The sequence below is a fragment of the Phytophthora cinnamomi genome, assembly GCF_018691715.1.
Source record: "Phytophthora cinnamomi strain GKB4 chromosome Unknown Contig120, whole genome shotgun sequence".
Taxonomy (NCBI): domain Eukaryota; phylum Oomycota; class Peronosporomycetes; order Peronosporales; family Peronosporaceae; genus Phytophthora; species Phytophthora cinnamomi.
Genome location: NW_027151053.1, coordinates 329,718 through 349,263, shown reverse-complemented (window position 1 = coordinate 349,263; position 19,546 = coordinate 329,718). Strand labels below are relative to the sequence as shown.

The window sequence follows — 19,546 nt, the reverse complement described above, 5'->3', positions numbered from 1 at the left end:
GCTTGGGACTAGAGTGCCCGCATGCATCATGCAAACATTAGACGTAGTGCCTGGGGAGCGTTAGCTTAATCTTCGAGAACCACGAGTTCACGAAGATGCTGCATTGCTCCTGTTTTCCGTCGGGGTGACGGGTTTTCCTGCGGCACCGCCAGTAGCGCACATCGGCTTGGCGCATTGCGGGCAGAGCATGGCCTTCTCCAGCAGCCCCACCTCCATCGCCCACGTGGCTGCCTTGACCTCGTCCGTGGTGGCCTCCATGACAGCGCCGAAGTCGAAGAGGTGGAGCCGCTGGAGATTGTAATTGTGTGCCATGGCGTTCATCTTTGTAAATGACAGCAGAGTGTGTTTTAGAAAAACGGACCCGTGAGAAAAATGACTAGGAATTTGTATAGGAAGCTGGTTGTGGACGTGCGCAATGCGCGCGAAAAGCGGAGCCTCCACGTGGCTTGGGCGCGAACTCGCCCCGTCAGCGGTGAAGTGAATCTGATTCTGATCGGGGTTACACTCAAACAAATCACTTTTATTTCTGCTTTTCTAGGAAAACGGAGCTCTGCTTGGGGAGAGCCCGTTCCTTTAGTATTTTTCCACTGGGTTTTTATCGTTTGTTCGCATAAGGTTTTCCCTCATTGAGTTTTCCTGGTCTAGTACCGAATCATCTAGGCACCTGATCTTTAATACAGATAATCCATGCTAAAGCCAAAAGTTTTGCTGGAAAGTTCATTATCAGTTAGGCCAACCCGCGGAAATCCTACCGACTTCGATCGTTAACTTCAACTTGAAGATGACAAAAGGACGAGCGAAAACATTAAAGTTAATCCATTCCTCCGCAGACGCGATTGGCTTACCTTCTAGGAGATCGTAGATGGACCGCATCTTACCTTAAACGGTGGACACGAATCCATGGCCGACAAAGCTGTGGTTGTACGCTGCGACGATGTAGATTCCCTCGTTTAGCTCGATCTCACCCAAAACACGTGCCCCACCACGCCCTGGGACCGCGTAGTTGTACTTTGCAATGGCGTTATAGATGAAATTGCGACCGGCATCACGAAATCGACGAAGAAACCGGAGCACGGTCGTCCAGGTTGCACCCTTGGAGAGGTCACCCTGGTAGAGCACGAGCTCGTCACGGACAAATTGGTCGTTATCTTGCTGTGTGATTACGTCAGGTCGTCCTACTAGCAGCGCGGCACGCTTGAGTACATTAAAGTGACGGAGCCCCTCTCCATCCGCTCCAAGCAAGTCGAAGCCTACCTTGTCCTGTTTCCAAAACTCTTCGAATGTATCGAACTTGGACGCCTGACCAGATCCATTTCAACTTCGAAGTCGTCCTCGGCTAGCCTTGCGCTCGGCTCCCATGTGCAGATACACAGCCGTTTACAGCTGCGAGCTGGATGCACCCAGAGTATGCGACACTCCAACCCCAGAGAAGTCTGACGTCGATCATTAATATACGCAACCCGCCACGTCTCCGTGGTGGTCACATAGTTCGCGTCAACCGTGACATCACTCCCCGCCAATTCCTAGCTAATCCGGGAAGGGAGCACTGGAAAGCAGTGGTAAGAGGTATTGAGTACCTATCCGGTATAAAAGACTATGGCCTTCTCCTTGGCGGGTCACTCGATATGACGCCAGAGAACCTAGCCGGCAAGTTAACACCATTCAGTGACTCGGACTATACAACCTACCCCGACACGAGAAGGTCTGTGGGTGGCTATGTGACCATCTTAGCCAGCATCCCAATCTCGTGGCTCTCGCGCAAGCACCACACTGTAGTACTGTATACAACAGAGGCAGAGTACATTGCCCTATGTCACTTCATGCAAGAGATGATATTCCTTAAACTTCTCCTCCAAGAACTTGATTTTGCTACAACGCAAGCCAACGTTATCCATGAGGACAACCAGATAAATGTATTACAATCTGCTACAACCCCGATCGTCACGGGAGGTCAAAGCACATACATGTAAGATACTGTTTTGTGCGAGAGAAGGTTGAGCGACACGAATTACCGTCACTTATTGCAATACGAAAACGATGGTAGCTGACATCTTCACCAAAGCTTTAGACAAGCACCGCTTCAGAGAACTAAGGGCCAAGCTCAGGTTACACACCCTGGAAGCTCAATCTGGTCAGTCGATATAGTAAAACGATGATATTATATTTGCTGAAGTGTGCCTATCTATTACGTTCCTTGGCTCTCCCCAAGCAGAGATCCGTTTTCTCTCGAAGCCACTTTTTATAGAATGGCAAATAAAAAAACACTTTATGAAGCGTAACCATATGTACCCATACGTAACCTACTCCTCTTGTTTAGGATGGCGTATCACTGCCTGCACTAGCCCGCAAATATACTCACCTGGCGAGGAACGTGCCGAAAAAAAAAACACGAACGCCACATGTACTCGTCGAGATAACCATCGAGGTAGTCCTTCTTCATGCCGCGCATTGCCTTGATGTGCCGCTTGATGTGCATCTCCCAGAGCCCATCAATGGTGTTAGTGTGGGTACCCGTCACAGGGTCCACAAAGTTCAGACTATGATTTACCCAGCTGTGCTCATAGTGCATACCAGCTAGCATGTGGTTGTTGGCCAGGGTGTGCACTCGGGCGCCCCGTTCAGCCACGTAAGACGCAAACATGTCCGAATGAATTCTAGTACTGCAGTACATCACTAATGTTAACAAATAACAGTAGGTAGAGCATCAAATACCTGATGACTACGTACCGAGGTTTAATGAACTTCTTGATTATGGGCAGCAACGTCGCCTTTGTGCGCTTGTTGTACACGATGCACCCGAACCACTGCCCAGTCGTCCTGTCCACGCCGCCAAACAACCAGACCTCCTTGCAGAACTTCCCCCTACCATACTTGGACTTCCTCTTCAGACTAGTCTCGTCAATCTCGGCGATGTGTCCTCCCCCGCCAATCTAAGCACGTAGTACAGTTAGTAAGAGTATATTAAACAGCACAACACGGTATGATTACCTTAAATTCTCCATTTAACAGTTCCTTGGAGCACAGCACGCGACACCCCGCGTACCAGTCCGACACTGCGTTTTGACTGACCTTGGCCATGTGTGCGGCTTGGGACTAGAGTGCCCGCATGCATCATGCAAACATTAGACGTAGTGCCTGGGGGAGCGTTAGCTTAATCTTCGAGAACCACGAGTTCACGAAGATGCTGCATTGCTCCTGTTTTCCGTCGGGGTGACGGGTTTTCCTGCGGCACCGCCAGTAGCGCACATCGGCTTGGCGCATTGCGGGCAGAGCATGGCCTTCTCCAGCAGCCCCACCTCCATCGCCCACGTGGCTGCCTTGACCTCGTCCGTGGTGGCCTCCATGACAGCGCCGAAGTCGAAGAGGTGGAGCCGCTGGAGATTGTAATTGTGTGCCATGGCGTTCATCTTTGTAAATGACAGCAGAGTGTGTTTTAGAAAAACGGACCCGTGAGAAAAATGACTAGGAATTTGTATAGGAAGCTGGTTGTGGACGTGCGCAATGCGCGCGAAAAGCGGAGCCTCCACGTGGCTTGGGCGCGAACTCGCCCCGTCAGCGGTGAAGTGAATCTGATTCTGATCGGGGTTACACTCAAACAAATCACTTTTATTTCTGCTTTTCTAGGAAAACGGAGCTCTGCTTGGGGAGAGCCCGTTCCTTTAGTATTTTTCCACTGGGTTTTTATCGTTTGTTCGCATAAGGTTTTCCCTCATTGAGTTTTCCTGGTCTAGTACCGAATCATCTAGGCACCTGATCTTTAATACAGATAATCCATGCTAAAGCCAAAAGTTTTGCTGGAAAGTTCATTATCAGTTAGGCCAACCCGCGGAAATCCTACCGACTTCGATCGTTAACTTCAACTTGAAGATGACAAAAGGACGAGCGAAAACATTAAAGTTAATCCATTCCTCCGCAGACGCGATTGGCTTACCTTCTAGGAGATCGTAGATGGACCGCATCTTACCTTGAACGGTGGACACGAATCCATGGCCGACAAAGCTGTGGTTGTACGCTGCGACGATGTAGATTCCCTCGTTTAGCTCGATCTCACCCAAAACACGTGCCCCACCACGCCCTGGGACCGCGTAGTTGTACTTTGCAATGGCGTTATAGATGAAATTGCGACCGGCATCACGAAATCAACGAAGAAACCGGAGCACGGTCGTCCAGGTTGCACCCTTGGAGAGGTCACCCTGGTAGAGCACGAGCTCGTCACGGACAAACTGGTCGTTATCTTGCTGTGTGATTACGTCTGGTCGTCCTACTCGCAGCGCGGCACGCTTGAGTACATTAACGTGACGGAGCCCCTCTCCATCCGCTCCAAGCAAGTCGAAGCCTACCTTGTCCTGTTTCCAAAACTCTTCGAATGTATCGAACTTGGACGCCTTCCAGCGTTCGCCCAGATCCATTTCAACTTCGAAGTCGTCCTCGGCTAGCCTTGCGCTCGGCTCCCATGTGCGGATACACAGTCGTTTACAGCTGCGAGCTGGATGCACCCAGAGTATGCGACACTCCAACCCCTGAGGTGTCTGACGTCGGTCATTAATATACGCAACCCGCCACGTCTCCGTGGTGGTCACATAGTTCGCGTCAACCGTGACATCACTCCCCGTATAGTACTCTCCATAGATGGGGTAGTACATTTGATCGGTGCGAGTTGACCCGTGATCGGTGTCATTATCTTTCTGGATTGTGTAGGTAACTTCCCGGCTTGTGGCGGTAGTCATTGGGTCGGTGACATTAGCCAGTTGCGCCACAGTAATGGCGTCCCGAACCGTGTCCGGAGCCACATCGTCAACTACAGCAGCTGCATTGTCACACTTGCAGTTTGCACACGTTGCTGATGCCTCGCAGTTCATGAACGAGCATATCATGCCGTGTACTGGATGGTCTGTGCCGGAATCAGTCTGGTTGGTGACGCTAGTGTTACTGGTTGGCAGCAGTCATATCAGTATCAGTAATAACCGCACTCACTTCAGTGACATGAGGTGACGGCTGTAGCGGCTCCACGCCGTGTAGCGCCGCCACCGCGATGCCCCCGCGACCCCACTCGTTCTGGCCCCCGCGGCCGTGCCCTCACACCTTCCTTGAGTCGTCTGGACGGCTTTGCCGACAGCCCCCGGCGCGACAGGCCGCTCTGGCCTTCTTCATGTCCCGCGTCTTGGTCACTGTGCGATTCTTTCTCTTCTTGCGTGCTTGTGAACTCTGTCCGCCCTGTAACACAGCACGTTTGTCAATCCCAGTCATCCAAAACCGCGCCATGGCGTGCCCAGCATGACGCTCCTTCACTCGCAACAGGACTGCGAGCACCAAGGAGTGTCAGCAAACGCGGGGACCTCGGCAGCGATTTGGTGACTGAAGAGTCGGCTCAGTAAATTTGGTGACCTGTGAAATGGTATACTATCAACATGAGAAAATATATCAAAAGAAACAGGGAGGCTGTTGAAGTAGCCTCTTTGACCTCTGGTACAGTGTACCTGAACGCTGTTAGCCTGTTATCTCAGACCCTCTTAAAGCTATTCTTGTGGTATTTAGTATGATATACAGTTTCCCATAGTAATAAGCTCTGCACCAGCCATCTCCTGCACTCTGGCAGGAGCTCTCTTCAATAATACAACTCACTTCGTCTTTTGACGGCTCCAACTTATTTACATACTCTTCTCTACGTCCCGGCGCTCCCTATTCTCGCCTTCATACTGCTCAAGAGCCTTTATGGCCTAGCGTAGACTCCTCGCGTCTGGTCAGTTCCGCAAACTGATTAAAGATCAGTGCGTCTTCATTGGAGAATTGACGGACAGGCATGTCACATCCTTGTGTACGTCGAGGACCTTCTCATCATTGCACCGACAATTCGTGTCGGCAACCACATTAAAGAAGCTCTCAAGAAGCGCTTTAAAATGCCTTATCTAGGTGAAGCCCAGTACCTCTTGGGATGGTCTGTCGTTCGTGATCGTAAAAATAGATCCGTATTCATCCACTAAGAAATATACGCTACCAAGATACAGGATCGCTTCAACCACTTCGACGCACACCCTATAGAAACTCTCACAGATAAGAGCGTAAAACTGTCCCTGAATATGTGCCCACAGACAGACACCGAAAGGAATGAGATGAAAGCGATTCCGTACAGAGAGGCAGTCGGTAGCTTCATGTACTTGATCACGGGAACTCGACCAGACCTTGCATATTTTCTGAGAGAAGCCAGCCAATTCCTCGCTAATCCTGGCAAGACCCACGAGAATGCGGTTAAGAGAGGCATTCGATACCTCACCGGCAGGGCTGCCGATTATGGCATTGATATTTATCCTGACGCTTACCTAGCAATAAATTATGTCATCGATGTCTGCACAACAGAACATAAATAATGTCATTAGCCCCACAATCACAACAAATAATGCAGTAATGGAGGTGATGTATTAGCGCGTAGCATCATCGACAGTACGAGCGTCCCAGTAGCTCGAATTCTCTCTCAAGAAGAGAATCATCTTGAGGGTGATCGGCTGGAGGCTGTGTCGCTCCTGTCCGTACGTGGTTCGTGCGGTGCTGAAAAACCTCTCGGCAACATTAGACGTTGGATGGATGGAAGAAAGCAGCTCATATCGCTGCTCTTTTCCTTGGAGGCGGCGGCACTTCTGCAGCTGCTCCACGAACGATCTCTCTTCATCGGCACTACTTTCTTCGCTGCTGTTTTGCTCTTCAGCAACAGGGCTGCAGAACGGCTGAAGTGCAGCTTTCTCGCCGCGTGACAGCCTGTTGGTTTGTCCAGCAAGCACGCGCACACACGCTGCCTCGAAATCAGGGCCGTGAACAATATCTGCCCGTGGCCCTGAGCTATACAAATAATAAGTTAGCAAGTTAATCATCGAAAAATAAAACTAGAGCCTGTACTCACCGATGTATCGCTCATACTGTGGCTTGATTGATAGCAACCCATCAAACCATACACGAACGTCGAGCATGGTGACATCCAAGCCTTGAGGGGCCTTAGCCACAGATTCCACCTTCTTCAGGTCTTTCAGAAGCCCGCGAAGACGTCGGGTGGCCGCCGCAGGCAGGAGATAGTCTTCGAGAGCGTCGTCATTCGTATCTATGTGTTCCAGTAGCCGAAAATAGCAATTCACCATAGCAAACGTCGATCCCCACCTCGTGTCCTGGCGAATTACCGGTCGCAATCCCGTTTTGAGACTACAGAAAAGTCGTTAGAAAATTATAAAATTTCTAAAGTAGCCGCAAATTTACCGTAGTTTTGCCGACTGGGAAATTGTTCTCAACTTGAGCATCAAAGACTGCAGCCGGTCCAGATCGGGCTCAAACTCTTCCATGTCGGCTTGTACAGCCAAGTTGAGTCTGTGACTCGCACAACCCACCAGGGGGACCCTCATGAGCGTAGCTAGTAATCTGTTTACAGCACAGTTATCAGCAACTAGGAATAGGCATTGTGATAATTGTTTCCCGAAATCTAGGGGCAGCATGTTCGCCAAAAACACCAGGTGGCCTCGCGATGAGAGGTCGTCGTCGAGGGCCCCCAGCAGCGGCGCCATGGCCAAGAAGGGTACGTGTCGCGAGAGATGCAAGACGCCCCCGGTACACTTTTTACCTTTTCGGAGACAGGTAACCCGATTGATCTGCGGCAAAACTTTCAGCGGGAGGCCAATGCTCGTCTCCGCTCGAATCGGCGCTTATTTGGAGGCGAATCCGGTACGCTCGTGGTGATAAGTACTCAATTTTGACACTGTTTTAATCGCTTATATGTGATGTTTCTTTTCGTTAGAACAGGAAGCGAAGCCACCAAACATCATCTTCCGATGCTGTAGGTCCAGATGGGTCGAAAATGAAGCGTTCCTGCTTGAAGAGGTCGCCGAAATCGTGAGTGAACTTATGGAAGAAACCAATGCAAGCCTGCACTTAGCAACGTTGTACTCTCGGCTTCATAACCAAATCAATATGTTCATCCGGGCTCAGCGGTTCCGTTTGACGATGTAAGAAATATGTAGTCGCTAACTGCAAGGCTGCGCGATTGATAGCCAATTTCCAACTAACACGACTTGAATTCTAAACCTCAATTGCTCTCTTCTACCATCGTCATCCTATCATCACACTGCTCAGCTACCGGCCACATTATTATTTGCGACACCGGCACACCGATTGCATCTGCACGGAAAGCAACCTCAGAATCGCCCGACGTTTGGCTGTTCGGCGTGCTGCTCCGGTCCGCCGTTCCTGCGGCCTCTTGTGTAGCCATCATAACCACGCCAGCGCCCACGGCAATTTCACACGTCGCATTGACCGCTGCCCTCAAGCGGAACTGGTGAATTGCCGATGGGTACCTCGGCTTCAGCGATGCCTGTACGATGACTGTGAATCTACTAGCCGCTTCGCTTTTTCTAGCTATTGATTGTTAGAAAATGTTAAGAACTCCTGGAATTACGGGGGTCGAAAAAATATCTTCATTTACGGACGTGTGCGGCGGTGAAATGTAATCCAGTAGACAATTGTATCATTAAGTTGAAATAACTAAAATAAAGTTTTTACCACAACGAAATCAACACAAGTTAAGTAAAAAGAGTGTTTTTTTAAAAGAAAATCACTATATATTTGTCAATTAAAACAAAAAGAAAAAAATGTGTGTGAGACCCGTATATCTCTAGTTATCAGTCACACGTCGTGGAATGTCCTCCACTTCGTAGACCCCGTCCAGGTACTCGAGGTAAGCACGCAACTTAGCCGCGTAATTCGGGAAGAACATGTAATTGTCCGATTCCAAAAACAACAACTTTGACCCAATCCGGGCACGGCAATGTAGTGTCAACAACCCGGACGCTGCTCTGGCAAACACCCGATGGGCAACAGGGAAGGCTCGCGATGTCGAATGATCTCGGCCGCATGGCGCGCCCCACTGCACACCAAATAGGGGCTCAAACACCCCAAACGCTTTCAACGATGTTGAATTGCGATGTGGAGCGCGTGGGTGGCGTATTTACCCGTTATCGGGTTGCCGTGATCCTGCTGGGGATCCACCTCTCTGAGGTGCTCGAGGACAGGACGTATGCGCTGAGGCGTCATCTAATCTCTCGTCTGTAGACTACTATTGAAGCTGTAGAGCCCGCAAAACGAGTAGGCTTCTGACGGTGCTTCTTGATTCTGGTCCATGATAGACCGTCGCAGTTGCATTTACACTAAAATAATATTGTAAGTACTTTAATTAAGTAAAATAAAATCCGAGAGAAAAAATTATCGTGGTAAGAGAGTGCCCACAAGCGAAAAATATAATTAACACCCTGTAATGTGCAGTGAGCACCTACAAAATCTGTGTACCACACAGATGAGTGCGGCAAGGTAGCCAGGCTCGGTAGTATCGTCACACCGTGCGGTGGGGCAGGAAAGAGCCGGTGGAAGGACGAGGACCATCCATCCCACTGGTTAGTCTCTATGCATATTTCCCGTCACGTTGTGGAACTCCCTCCAGCCAGTCAAGATGTCCGAGGACGACGCCGTACTCGTGGCAAGCTTGCTTGGCCTCATCCATTCTGACTTGGTTGTTGGCTGGATGACTAGTTGATACGTGCTAATTGGACGGCACCATAGGCGCCAGACCTTCAGAAGGTGGTGTACCTTGACATAAAATGTGTGCAAGGACTTTTGGCTCTAACTTTGGCAGCCTCCCTGAGCCATATATCAGTTCGCCTCACTCCAAGCCTCGGCGGTGTCCTGACCCAAGCCGACGTGCAAGATCCCAGTACGACCTTCAACAAGACCCTCGACGAAATCAGAGGAGTCATTTTCCGTTGACGTCTCGTTCTCCTCCACTACAATAGTTGGGCAGCAGCTATGCGTAGACTGGGCTTCAAGTGGGAGCGCTGCAAGGGGGGCTTGAGTGGTCGGTTTGGGTCCTTGGTCGTGTACCTGGCGATCACGCGACCGCTTGGCCGCTGCTAGTTCAGCAATCTGCTGTAAGCGCTTGTTGTTTTTCGGCTTAGGTTCTTTAAACAGCGTAGAAAGGGACATATTGAATGCCCCCATACGACCATCCGTCAAACATCAGCCCCACTTCCAAATGGTCTTGAGCGTTCTCCTTCCGCATTCCACTTCCACTTGCTTGGACTCTCCACTTGCGCGTATCTCTGCTCTCCACCGTGGTTGACGATTTCCATCGCCGCATGTCTTTCTGGACCCGTCGCAGACAGGGTAATCGGATAAGCGCTTGTGCAAAATTTTGTGGAGCCGCTCCGTTTCACAAGTGTCTGTTATGAAATAGTGCCCGCAACCCAAGCTTGTTTGTATTCCAGATGGACATCACCTTCAAGTTCAATCATGTGGCATATTCAGTTGTCGTGTGTGGTATATCGGATCGATCTCGCTTGTTCCACTTGATGGCCATCTTTATTACATCGCCGCGCGTAGAAGAACTCTACGTGAAGGCGTTGTCATCTCTACATCGGATGTTTTTGCTGCGGTCACCAATCAATAACTGCTGCTCAAGTACGTGGATGCCGATGGTGAAGCCGCGCGGTTGAACGCCGTCAATCAAGTGTTCGCATAGATCCCGATCTAACCTATCTAATGTGTTTCCATCACGCGACGGCCAAGATTCATGAAAGACTGAAAGCTGGGCCGGGTACCTTGTGTGAACAGGTGATGGCAGATATATTTATACGACATGCAATTTGCTTCTGTCAAGGTCTACGACGGAGAAGCAGACGAGCTTGTCCTGAAGAAGGTAAAAGAAGTTGCGATTCATTGAAAAAGTTGTTGGTACTGGGCGTGGCACCGGGGAGAGTCTCCGGTGCCAACCATTTGGAACCCTTTCACGCCTTGAACACAAGTACCAGGGTTATGTGAGCTTACACAACTAGTACCCTTAGTGATACTCTACAGACTGTGTGAGGTCTTGCCACCATTTGAGGCACTTACTTTAACAGCCTTGTCGTGGCCAAAATGGCGGCATCTTATTATCCCAGCTGGTACTTCAGAAAATTGTGTTCGGTAGAGTATCGAGGATGAGTAGAGGTGCCAAGCTGGTAATGCCGGTTATACCTCTGCTCAGACTTCGTGGAGCTCCTCCACCATGCTATCTGACGTAGTGATAGTTAGGCTAGTATAATGGTTTAAAAATCGGTAGCAAATCTCATCTCCGAACTCACCAAGCCAACTGAAGGTACTTTTTGTTCTAGCACTCGCTCGTTATAGTTTGTTTGGGTTGTTCCTAGGTTGATAAGGTCAAGCTCCTGCTGTCGGAGATTCAGTGGATACGAGTCTGACACCGCAGTCTGGGCTAGCCTTCTAGCGGAAAGTCTCTACAGATTTCAGCGACCAGGGAGTTTGATCAAGCCGATCACATGCTCAGACCGCTATTATGACGTTATGTGACATGTGATAACATGCTAACTATTGTGATTTGCATTGAGCAGATGCCTGTCAGCCACCGAGTTTCTGTACAGTGTCAGCACCAGGAGATGTTGGGGAACTGGTACTCGATGTGCGGCCTCCTGTCACTTAATTGCAGCCTACAGCAATGAGACGCTTTGACTCCGGCAATGATGAGGCCTGTGCTAGCTCGGCTTGCCCAAGTCAGGCCGACAGAAGATTATAGTAATGCCCAATATGGAGCCTACACCATCGACCCTTTGCAGAAGGTCCTGCAGAGGTGCTGAAAACAACTGCTGTACCTGAACGGGAAGTCTGGTTTTGAGTGCCGTTCCAAGCGACTTGGTGCTATTGTTCACAGTCGGAAACCGGGCTGTTGATCATTGGCCGGAATCCTGGGCAACAAGTGGGCACCTGGCACTGTATTGCGCGTGCCTGGGTTGCTAACAAGTTTGTATGTATCGACTCTGATCGCTACCACTACATTCAGAGACGGAAAAATCCGTCAACACAAAAATCCGGCAATCGGAGTGGCACATTACATTTACTATGGACTTTGTTGTCAAATTAATAACCAATTAAAACGTCTCATTATGGATTTTTTGTTACCAATTACCTTCAATGCACAGGCAACGCGCAATCCATGACGTTGAAAGAGCAGGGGCGCAAGAAAAAAATTCTTTCGTCTCTGACCTTTTAACTTACATGAAGGACACCCGCCGCAACGAAGCAGTAAGTATGAAACTTGATTTTATGATCTGTATTAATTCTGATTGCGTGAAATTACTTAGATTCTGTCAACTGCAGGGATAATCGAATTTATGTGGAAGATAAAGCCAGAGTGGATGAAATCTTACCTGAGCGACAAGGACTACGGCGAATCTGTGCAGGAGCACATGTTTCAACGCATACCAAAACTGTACTTTATTTGAAGAAGTAATATTTGGGGAATTATTTGTATTGACATGTTTTATTTTGCTGTAAATTCTATTGCTTATCTATGGATTTTCTACATAGAAACCGCAGGAGTCCAAAAAAATCGTACGAAGAGTTAGAAGAAACGCGTGCAAATTTTAGCTTGGAATTCTGGCTGAAGAATAGTAACCTTCGTGACGGTGGCGTCATGAATGTCGACGAGACAGCTGTCTTGTTCGATATGCCGCCAACCAAGAGCTGGGCTTTGAAGGATCGGCAAGATTCGGCGCGAATCATCGGCAATAACAAACATGCAGGCCGGATGACCGCAGTTCTCACGATTTCGGATGACGGCAAGAAATTTATTTCTTTTGCTTGCTGAGATGTAACGTATCTGACGTAATTAATTTATTCATATTATGGAGGAACCGAGTTGCCGATTCTATGTATCATCCGTGGTGTACCTGGAGGTAAGATAGAAAGCGAGGAGTTCGAATCGTACCCTCTTGGACATTTTACGCTATGCCAGAGTCAACGTGGAGGAATAGAGAATTATGGACGTTTTACTTGGAGACATATGAAGTCGATCGGCCAACTGTCCTCCCCCTTGGCAATTTTAAATGCCATGTATCGGAAGAAGGACAGCGCCTTGTAGCCGAGCAGGCAAATGCTACGGTGGTCCCATTGCCACCGAACAGTACCCCGGTTTGCCAAGCGCTGGATGTCGGTGTCATGGGACCACTTAACGCATAGTTGCGAAACAGCGCAAAAACTACTGGTGGTACTGCAAAAGAAAAGCGCCTCCGTGATATTACGTCGACCAGTGCAGCATGGAAATCTATTAAAATGAAAACGATAAAACGTAGCTTTAGGAAAGCAATTCCGTGGTACCCTGATGTATCCATCTAACTAAAGATTCTGTTTCTGTACTGTCATATGAAATCTTGATTTTCCTATATACAAAAATATTATAGCCGATCGCAACGCTTTATTTTTTGGTGCCTTTTTTTTGTCGGCCGCTGTGGCGTCGGAATACCATCTAGGATGGCATTCGGTCATGCCGGGTATTTTCGTCGTTGCCTGTACTTCCTAAACCGGGAGCATCTCCTGACAGGATATTTCGAGCACATTGGCGGTGTGAACTCAGTTGAGGAAATTCCCCACAATCAAGTATATATTTATTTAAATAAGCATTACTTTCTTTCAATTGTTCTTCGATTTTTTTCGTTTTATTTATTTCTGCTGTATTAGATTTGACATCGTTAAATTGTGGGTGCACCATATCATTATATATATAGATACTTATTTTAGAGATGTCGCAGTTGTTTGAAGTTCTTTTATTTATGGTAAAACTGTGTATACCTTAGATTTCTTTAAAAATAAGATTTTATCTATTTAATAGGCTTTAGTTAATGTGTTTTTTGTATGAATTGTTAGATTAGGGAAAATGCATTATTATTATTATTATGTTTACTTGATTATTTAAATAAAAGCTTAAGTCCAATTGAAAGGTATGATTTATTTTATATTCGCAGGTTTAGAAAAGAGAGTTTTGTTCGTGACTACGTGAAGATGTCTGCTACCATTTCTTTGGTATTGCAGTATTTTACTTCAACTTCTTTTTTGTCCACTTTGTCGTGCCCAAAACAATAGCGAATGTGAATGTGCTTGCTTCTACCTCATGTAATTCTGGATTGTATGAGAGTTTAATACAACTTTCACATATTGTGATGGCATGTGGGATGTTGTAGCTCAGTTCTAACAATAGTAAGTTCAGAAAGATGAGTTCCTGCGTGCAGTGGCGAAGGGCTATCTATTCTGCTTCCGTTGTCGAGATAACTACTATGTGGTGCTTCCTCGATTGCCAGTAGATTGGACTTCCGCACATGTATGTGACGCAGCCTCCAACAGACCGTCTAGTGTCTGTGCAGTTGGCATAGTCTACGTTGGAATATGCCGTGAGATAGTGTTGCAGGTTGTACTGTTCGACGTTTTGGATTACACCAAGGGTAATACCCAGTTGGCGAGTGCCGGTGAGCAGGGCTGCCGATTATGGCATGATAATTTCAGTAATTTTATATGAGACGATGAAATTATTTATGTTGATATTTCCCTGGATTTTATTGATAATTTACTAGCTTCGACAATCATCTCTCATAATTTATGCCTAAACCTCTTTATCATAATGAGCACATCCATACCAACCGACAAATTCTTGAGCGCCAAGCTCCTCTGGTCCAACCGTTCTCACAGCCATCTACCTAGAACAGATCGCTCAAGTTCTCACTGTTCATTTTAAGCTTTTCCCAGCACCGCACGACGATCACCATGGCTCTCGCCTCCCGCGCCCGTCACGCCACCTTCACACCAGCCCAAGTTTCCGGCTTCTACTTCCGACCGTGCCGGGATGACCATGACGAGGTCATCAACGAGTACTTTCGTTGCAGGTGTGGCACGGTGCAGAAGCAGACGCGCCGGAACGGCTACAGCAACCTCATGCAGCACGTCCGACGCGAGCATCCTGACTACGATGCCGTGATGCTTGCAGCATCGACGGCAGAAACCGGCTCCATGCTAAACTACGTGCGGCAATCGGCATTGAATGTCTACGGGTGGATGGATTGGATTCTTAAAAACAATCTACCACTCTCATTCTGCGAGAATCGAGCAGCTAGAAGGTGTGCTAGTTTCAACGTATTGGTGTGTGCATTCACTAATTACTAAATTTTGTTTCGGTTATAACCAGATACACGAAACTCGACCCTATTTGTGTGGAGACTCTGGTCGGTGCAATGGACAGTCTCACTAGGGTTGTGGAGCTCTCGATCGCGGCAGAGCTCCCCGACCGCTTTGGGCTGCTCCTCGATGGGTGGACGCTTGCCTCCGAGCATTTCATCGCGGTCTTCGCCTGCTGCGAGATTGGCGGCGTACCGAATTTCATGTGCCCCGTCTTGTCGTAAGGGACGAATCGTCATCGCGATGCCATGCACTTTGTCCGTTTCTGGGGCTGAGGTGATCCGGTTTTCCTTGGTATGTAGCTCGTCCACAAGGCGTTGATGCAACCTCATCAATTCCTATTTCGGCACTCTAGGCTATTGATCAAATCCATTTTCTCTGTGTGGTATGTAGTTATTAGCATGGCAATCTGCCGGTGTTTTGTAGCGATAATCTCGTTCAAACGCCTGTTCTCACGGTTTACCCGCATGTTCTCACGGTTCACAGAACGTAGTTCGCGTTGAAGGTGCTGATTCTCGACTTGTAAGATCTCCACGTCCGCCATTGTGAGCCTGGGTGGGAATGGAGAATCAAATTACATTACACTTTAGATTCGCACGTTGCCTAGCTAACTAATATGTTGTATATGAGCTCCAATTAATTCGCGCTGCATAATAACCGCGCGTGAAAATAGCTCCTCCGATAGTATACAGGCTGTCGCCCATAAATTACCGGGACACTTTCCAGTAAAAATGCGCTTGACTTGACTTGATAAAGCTTGGCCCAAAAACATTTCGGGGTAAATTTGGGGGTCATAGGGACCCTGTACGCTCCTATAACATGGGCCCTATGCTTGTTCAGCGCATCCGGCGAAATGAAGGGGTTTTCCTGATAATAGAAAAGCCGAAAGGCTATTCTTCGGGGAATTGTGGGGCTCTTTTCGGTTGGTAGACTTCCCAACTGAGACTGGACCTAGCATTGCGCAGGTAACCAGGTTCTGGTTTTATATCTGTAGTGTTGGACACGTGTTGGCAGGCCGTGCGTCAATATCGAGAGTTTTGGGTCTTCGGGCTTGAGGCTTGAGATAGGTAGTCTTGCGTGTGTCGCTTTTGGATCTGTGATCAGTATTTTCCGTTCCGTGGACTCTGTCTGCTTCGAATGGATAGCTTTCCCAGTCTAAGTGGCAGGAAGGATTCCATACTACGTGATGCTAGCGAACGAAAAGAGACTTGTGGTTGCCTGAAAAAAAATTGCCTCGCTTCGGCTTGAGGCGGAGAGTTGACTGATGAAAATCTACTTTTGAGGATAAATAAAAAAAAAGTGCCCAAATCGAGATGATGCTCAAACGCGGGTGTGTTGAGCTTGACTTGTCTTGCTCTCCCGAATATAATAAACAAAAATCCGTTGAATGGAGATAAAGTATAAGGCGACTTGCCTTCGTAAAGGAATAAGCGATTGGGTCGCAGAAGACTTCGCAATGCACAAGCAAATTAAAGTTTGAGTGAACCAAGCTTAAGCCCCACGCACTTCCATAATTCAGAAAATCCAAAGTCATAGAGCCTGATTAAATCAAGGCTAATACCACCGATATATCCGTGATATCATAACTCCAGAATAGTCCAAAAATATTCCATAGCTACCGACAGGGGACGGCCGCCCGAGGGATTCCAATCGAGGGGCGCCCACTTCATCCAATTCATCAACAGAGGTTGCTTCATTCGCAGTCTGTGCGACAGGTAAGACTGTTGCCGGCAGTGGTAGTAACTGTGCAGCGCCTGTTGTTGCCTACACTTGTTACCAGAGTGACGCAGACTCTTTTGCAAGAGCTCATCATAATACCGCCTTACATGGAGCTGGATAACAGCCTGACTTGTGCTTGGACATACATAACGTTAGCACTGAAACCGTGAAAGCGCAGGTTGTTACGGTGTATCCACAGGCATCGAAAAATCACTGCACGCACGATATGTACCACCACAAAAAGGCTGTAGTCATAGGCCTTCTTGGCGGCCGGTGTAGGAGTCAGTTTAGAGAACAACATCGACTCCCACTCCAGCTTGTCCTCAAAAAATTGTTGTAAAGCTGGTAGCCAGATATTCCATACTTGGATAGCCGCAGGACAGTACCAAAATAAGTGAGGGGCTGTCTCCAGTGTAGCGCACCCGTGATGGCATTGAGTCTGTGACTCGCTGCGATGTTGAAATCGACACCCCAAGAGCAAGGCATTATGCTGGAGCCGGTATAAAACATCAGCGTAAACCGGCAATAAATGTTTCCCCAATTTAATATCGCGACTCCACATAGCCTCTTCCGGACCATGTTCAACACCGAGGCGGTCAAGGGGCAAGTCTGGGGTCTTGGTTGAGCGTAATGGCTTACGTATCTGAGCCACCGTTAAATTTTCCAAGTTGTGTGCATCATAAACCCATGAATGGAAGGTCCCAGAGTACTGGTTGACTGGGGGTCCAGCGGGAGCTTGAATTAAATAGTGGCCCACCTTGTTTAAAAAATGCTCACAGGGGGAAGGAGCAGTAATATGCCCCGGGGCGAAACGCCTCAGAAAGTTTGACAGTGAGTGTTTCGTTACTGGAAGCGAACACTCAGCCAATAAATCAGCCGGTCGAGAAATGCCTTGGTTCACCAAGAGAGGTAGCAGTCCAAGCGGGCGTGACGTACCCGCGAGGGTTTTCCCCTTGTATCCATAGGCGATATTCACGTTGTCCAAGAGCGGGGTAGTTAACTTATCCCACGCTAAATGAAGGTTTGCAGTGTTGGTACGAAAGTGGGTGTTCCATGAAAATAATACAAGTGCCAGTAAGCTCCCAGAGGCGTCCAGCGGTTCTGTTTTCGAGCCACAGCCATGTCTGGGTGAGTAGTCACCGGTGCATACAATATATCAAAATCTTGGCCCCAGGGTTGAATCGCAGTATTGAAGAGCCGTATAACCGGATCCGCCCAAGAAGGAATATTCTTGCCCAGAGACTTTCTGGCCGCCTTAATGACATGGCAGAGCATGTGCAATTGCAAACTGCGAACTATGTCTTCCACAGGGGTAACACCCAAGCCTCCCACACCCGGCGGTAAATACCACCAATCGCGGGGTAGCGCTTTTGAGTATTTGTCTCGACACATGAAGCGGGCTATTAATGAACCCACCTTGTCCTGAAACCCAGTCGGGGGGACGTGGCACAAACTGGCAGAGTACCATAGTATCGGGAGAATTATCTGCTGTAATATCACGGCTTGCCCACGAAGTGTGCGTGCACGGTGAAGCCACAGTGAACACCGAGTCTCCATTTCCACAAGTAAAGGTTGAAGGCGATCAGCGTCCGTCAGATTTGGCCCGTAGTAAATACCTAGTAATTTCGTACAGTCATCCTTCCCAATGACAATAATGCCCAAGGCTTGCAATGATTGCCGGAGCGCGTCAGTATTTGCTGTCCACGGACGAAAGGGTAGAATCACCGTCTTGTCCGTATTAAGGCGCATACCCGAAGCTTCACAAAATTCCTCCACCAATTTTAAGAAGTCGGCAGTGTGAGTTAAATCGTGTAGCAGCTCTGTGCAGTCATCTGCAAAGCTGATAATGGAGTGGGTTGACGCCCCGCTACGCAACCCCTTGTTACCAATGTTGGCCCGTAAATAATTTAATAATGGCTCAATAAAGAGTACAAAAAGCGCCGGTGAAAGTGGATCACCTTGACGGACTCCAGCGCCTAGTTCAAAGGGTTCCAATGGTCGCCTATTGAACATTACGGAAACCAAGGTGCTGGGTGGGAATGGAACGAGCGCGCTACGAATCGCTCGGGGGGTGGGGGGCTCGCCTTGGAAGTGTTTTGTCAACTGTTGGTCGAGGCGGCGTCGGAAGAGGGGGCAAGATGGGAAGGAACGGGTCTCGGTTAGATCCCTCCTGGATCCGATTGAAAGGGATACCAATTTTTACGGATAATGTAGTCAGAGTAAAGATTTGTATGAGTACTGGCCGACCAATCGAATGCAACTCGTTTACCCAGCTGTGTTTGTCTCCAGCCAATCGACGTTGGAGTTCACTCGGTTAGTTGCAGTGGTTTTGTCCCTTTCTTTGGACAGAATAACAACACAAGAAACATGTGCATAGTAAACTAAGGTAATTTACTATTCTGTCTTTTGCAGAATAGTATTCGGGGTTGAAAGGGTTAAAAGAAGCACAAGACACAGTTATGTCGATTCATGCGGTTAAATCGCGATTCGTACTTCGGTTCGTAAGCGTCTTTTTGTTTGACGCGGGAAGAAGAAAAAAATCCCTTCTTCCTGTAACGTTTTACACGTGTGAGGAGCGGGTGTAAAAAGGCCCAAGGATCCTGAATTGTATAATCACAATTAAATCCGTAAAGTTTGATTTTCATTTGGCAAAAATCACCTAGCCGTTTAAAATGGAGACCGCAGCTCGCGATGCTGGTGCGCCGCCCGCCAAGCGCTATCTTCGACCCTGCGGAGGCCTACGCTGGCTCCAGCAAACAGAAGCGCCGGTACGATATCGCGGAGCTTTTCCGCAATGAAGTGGCGCGTCTCG

At 48.4% G+C, this 19,546-nt stretch overlaps 3 protein-coding genes across 3 annotated transcripts; 1 reads left to right on the top strand and 2 right to left on the bottom strand.

Annotated features, from left to right (window-relative positions):
- Window positions 1-87: 87 nt before the first annotated feature.
- IUM83_08940 (uncharacterized protein) lies at window positions 88-3,078 on the bottom strand (the record flags this gene model as incomplete). The annotated part of the gene is made up of 4 exons (XM_067933343.1): window positions 88-321; window positions 2,360-2,660; window positions 2,728-2,930; window positions 2,989-3,078. The coding sequence occupies 4 exons, from the start codon at window positions 3,076-3,078 to the stop codon at window positions 88-90; spliced, it is 828 nt and encodes a 275-aa protein (XP_067781069.1).
- A 95-nt stretch (window positions 3,079-3,173) lies between these two features.
- Window positions 3,174-4,643, bottom strand: IUM83_08939 (uncharacterized protein; the record flags this gene model as incomplete). Its single annotated transcript, XM_067933342.1, has 2 exons — window positions 3,174-3,407; window positions 4,341-4,643. 2 exons carry the CDS (start codon window positions 4,641-4,643, stop codon window positions 3,174-3,176), a joined length of 537 nt encoding a protein of 178 aa, XP_067780996.1.
- Window positions 4,644-14,607: 9,964 nt separating this feature from the next.
- IUM83_08938 (uncharacterized protein) lies at window positions 14,608-15,239 on the top strand (the record flags this gene model as incomplete). The annotated part of the gene is made up of 2 exons (XM_067933341.1): window positions 14,608-14,957; window positions 15,026-15,239. 2 exons carry the CDS (start codon window positions 14,608-14,610, stop codon window positions 15,237-15,239), a joined length of 564 nt encoding a protein of 187 aa, XP_067780995.1.
- Between the last annotated feature and the right edge of the window lie 4,307 nt (window positions 15,240-19,546).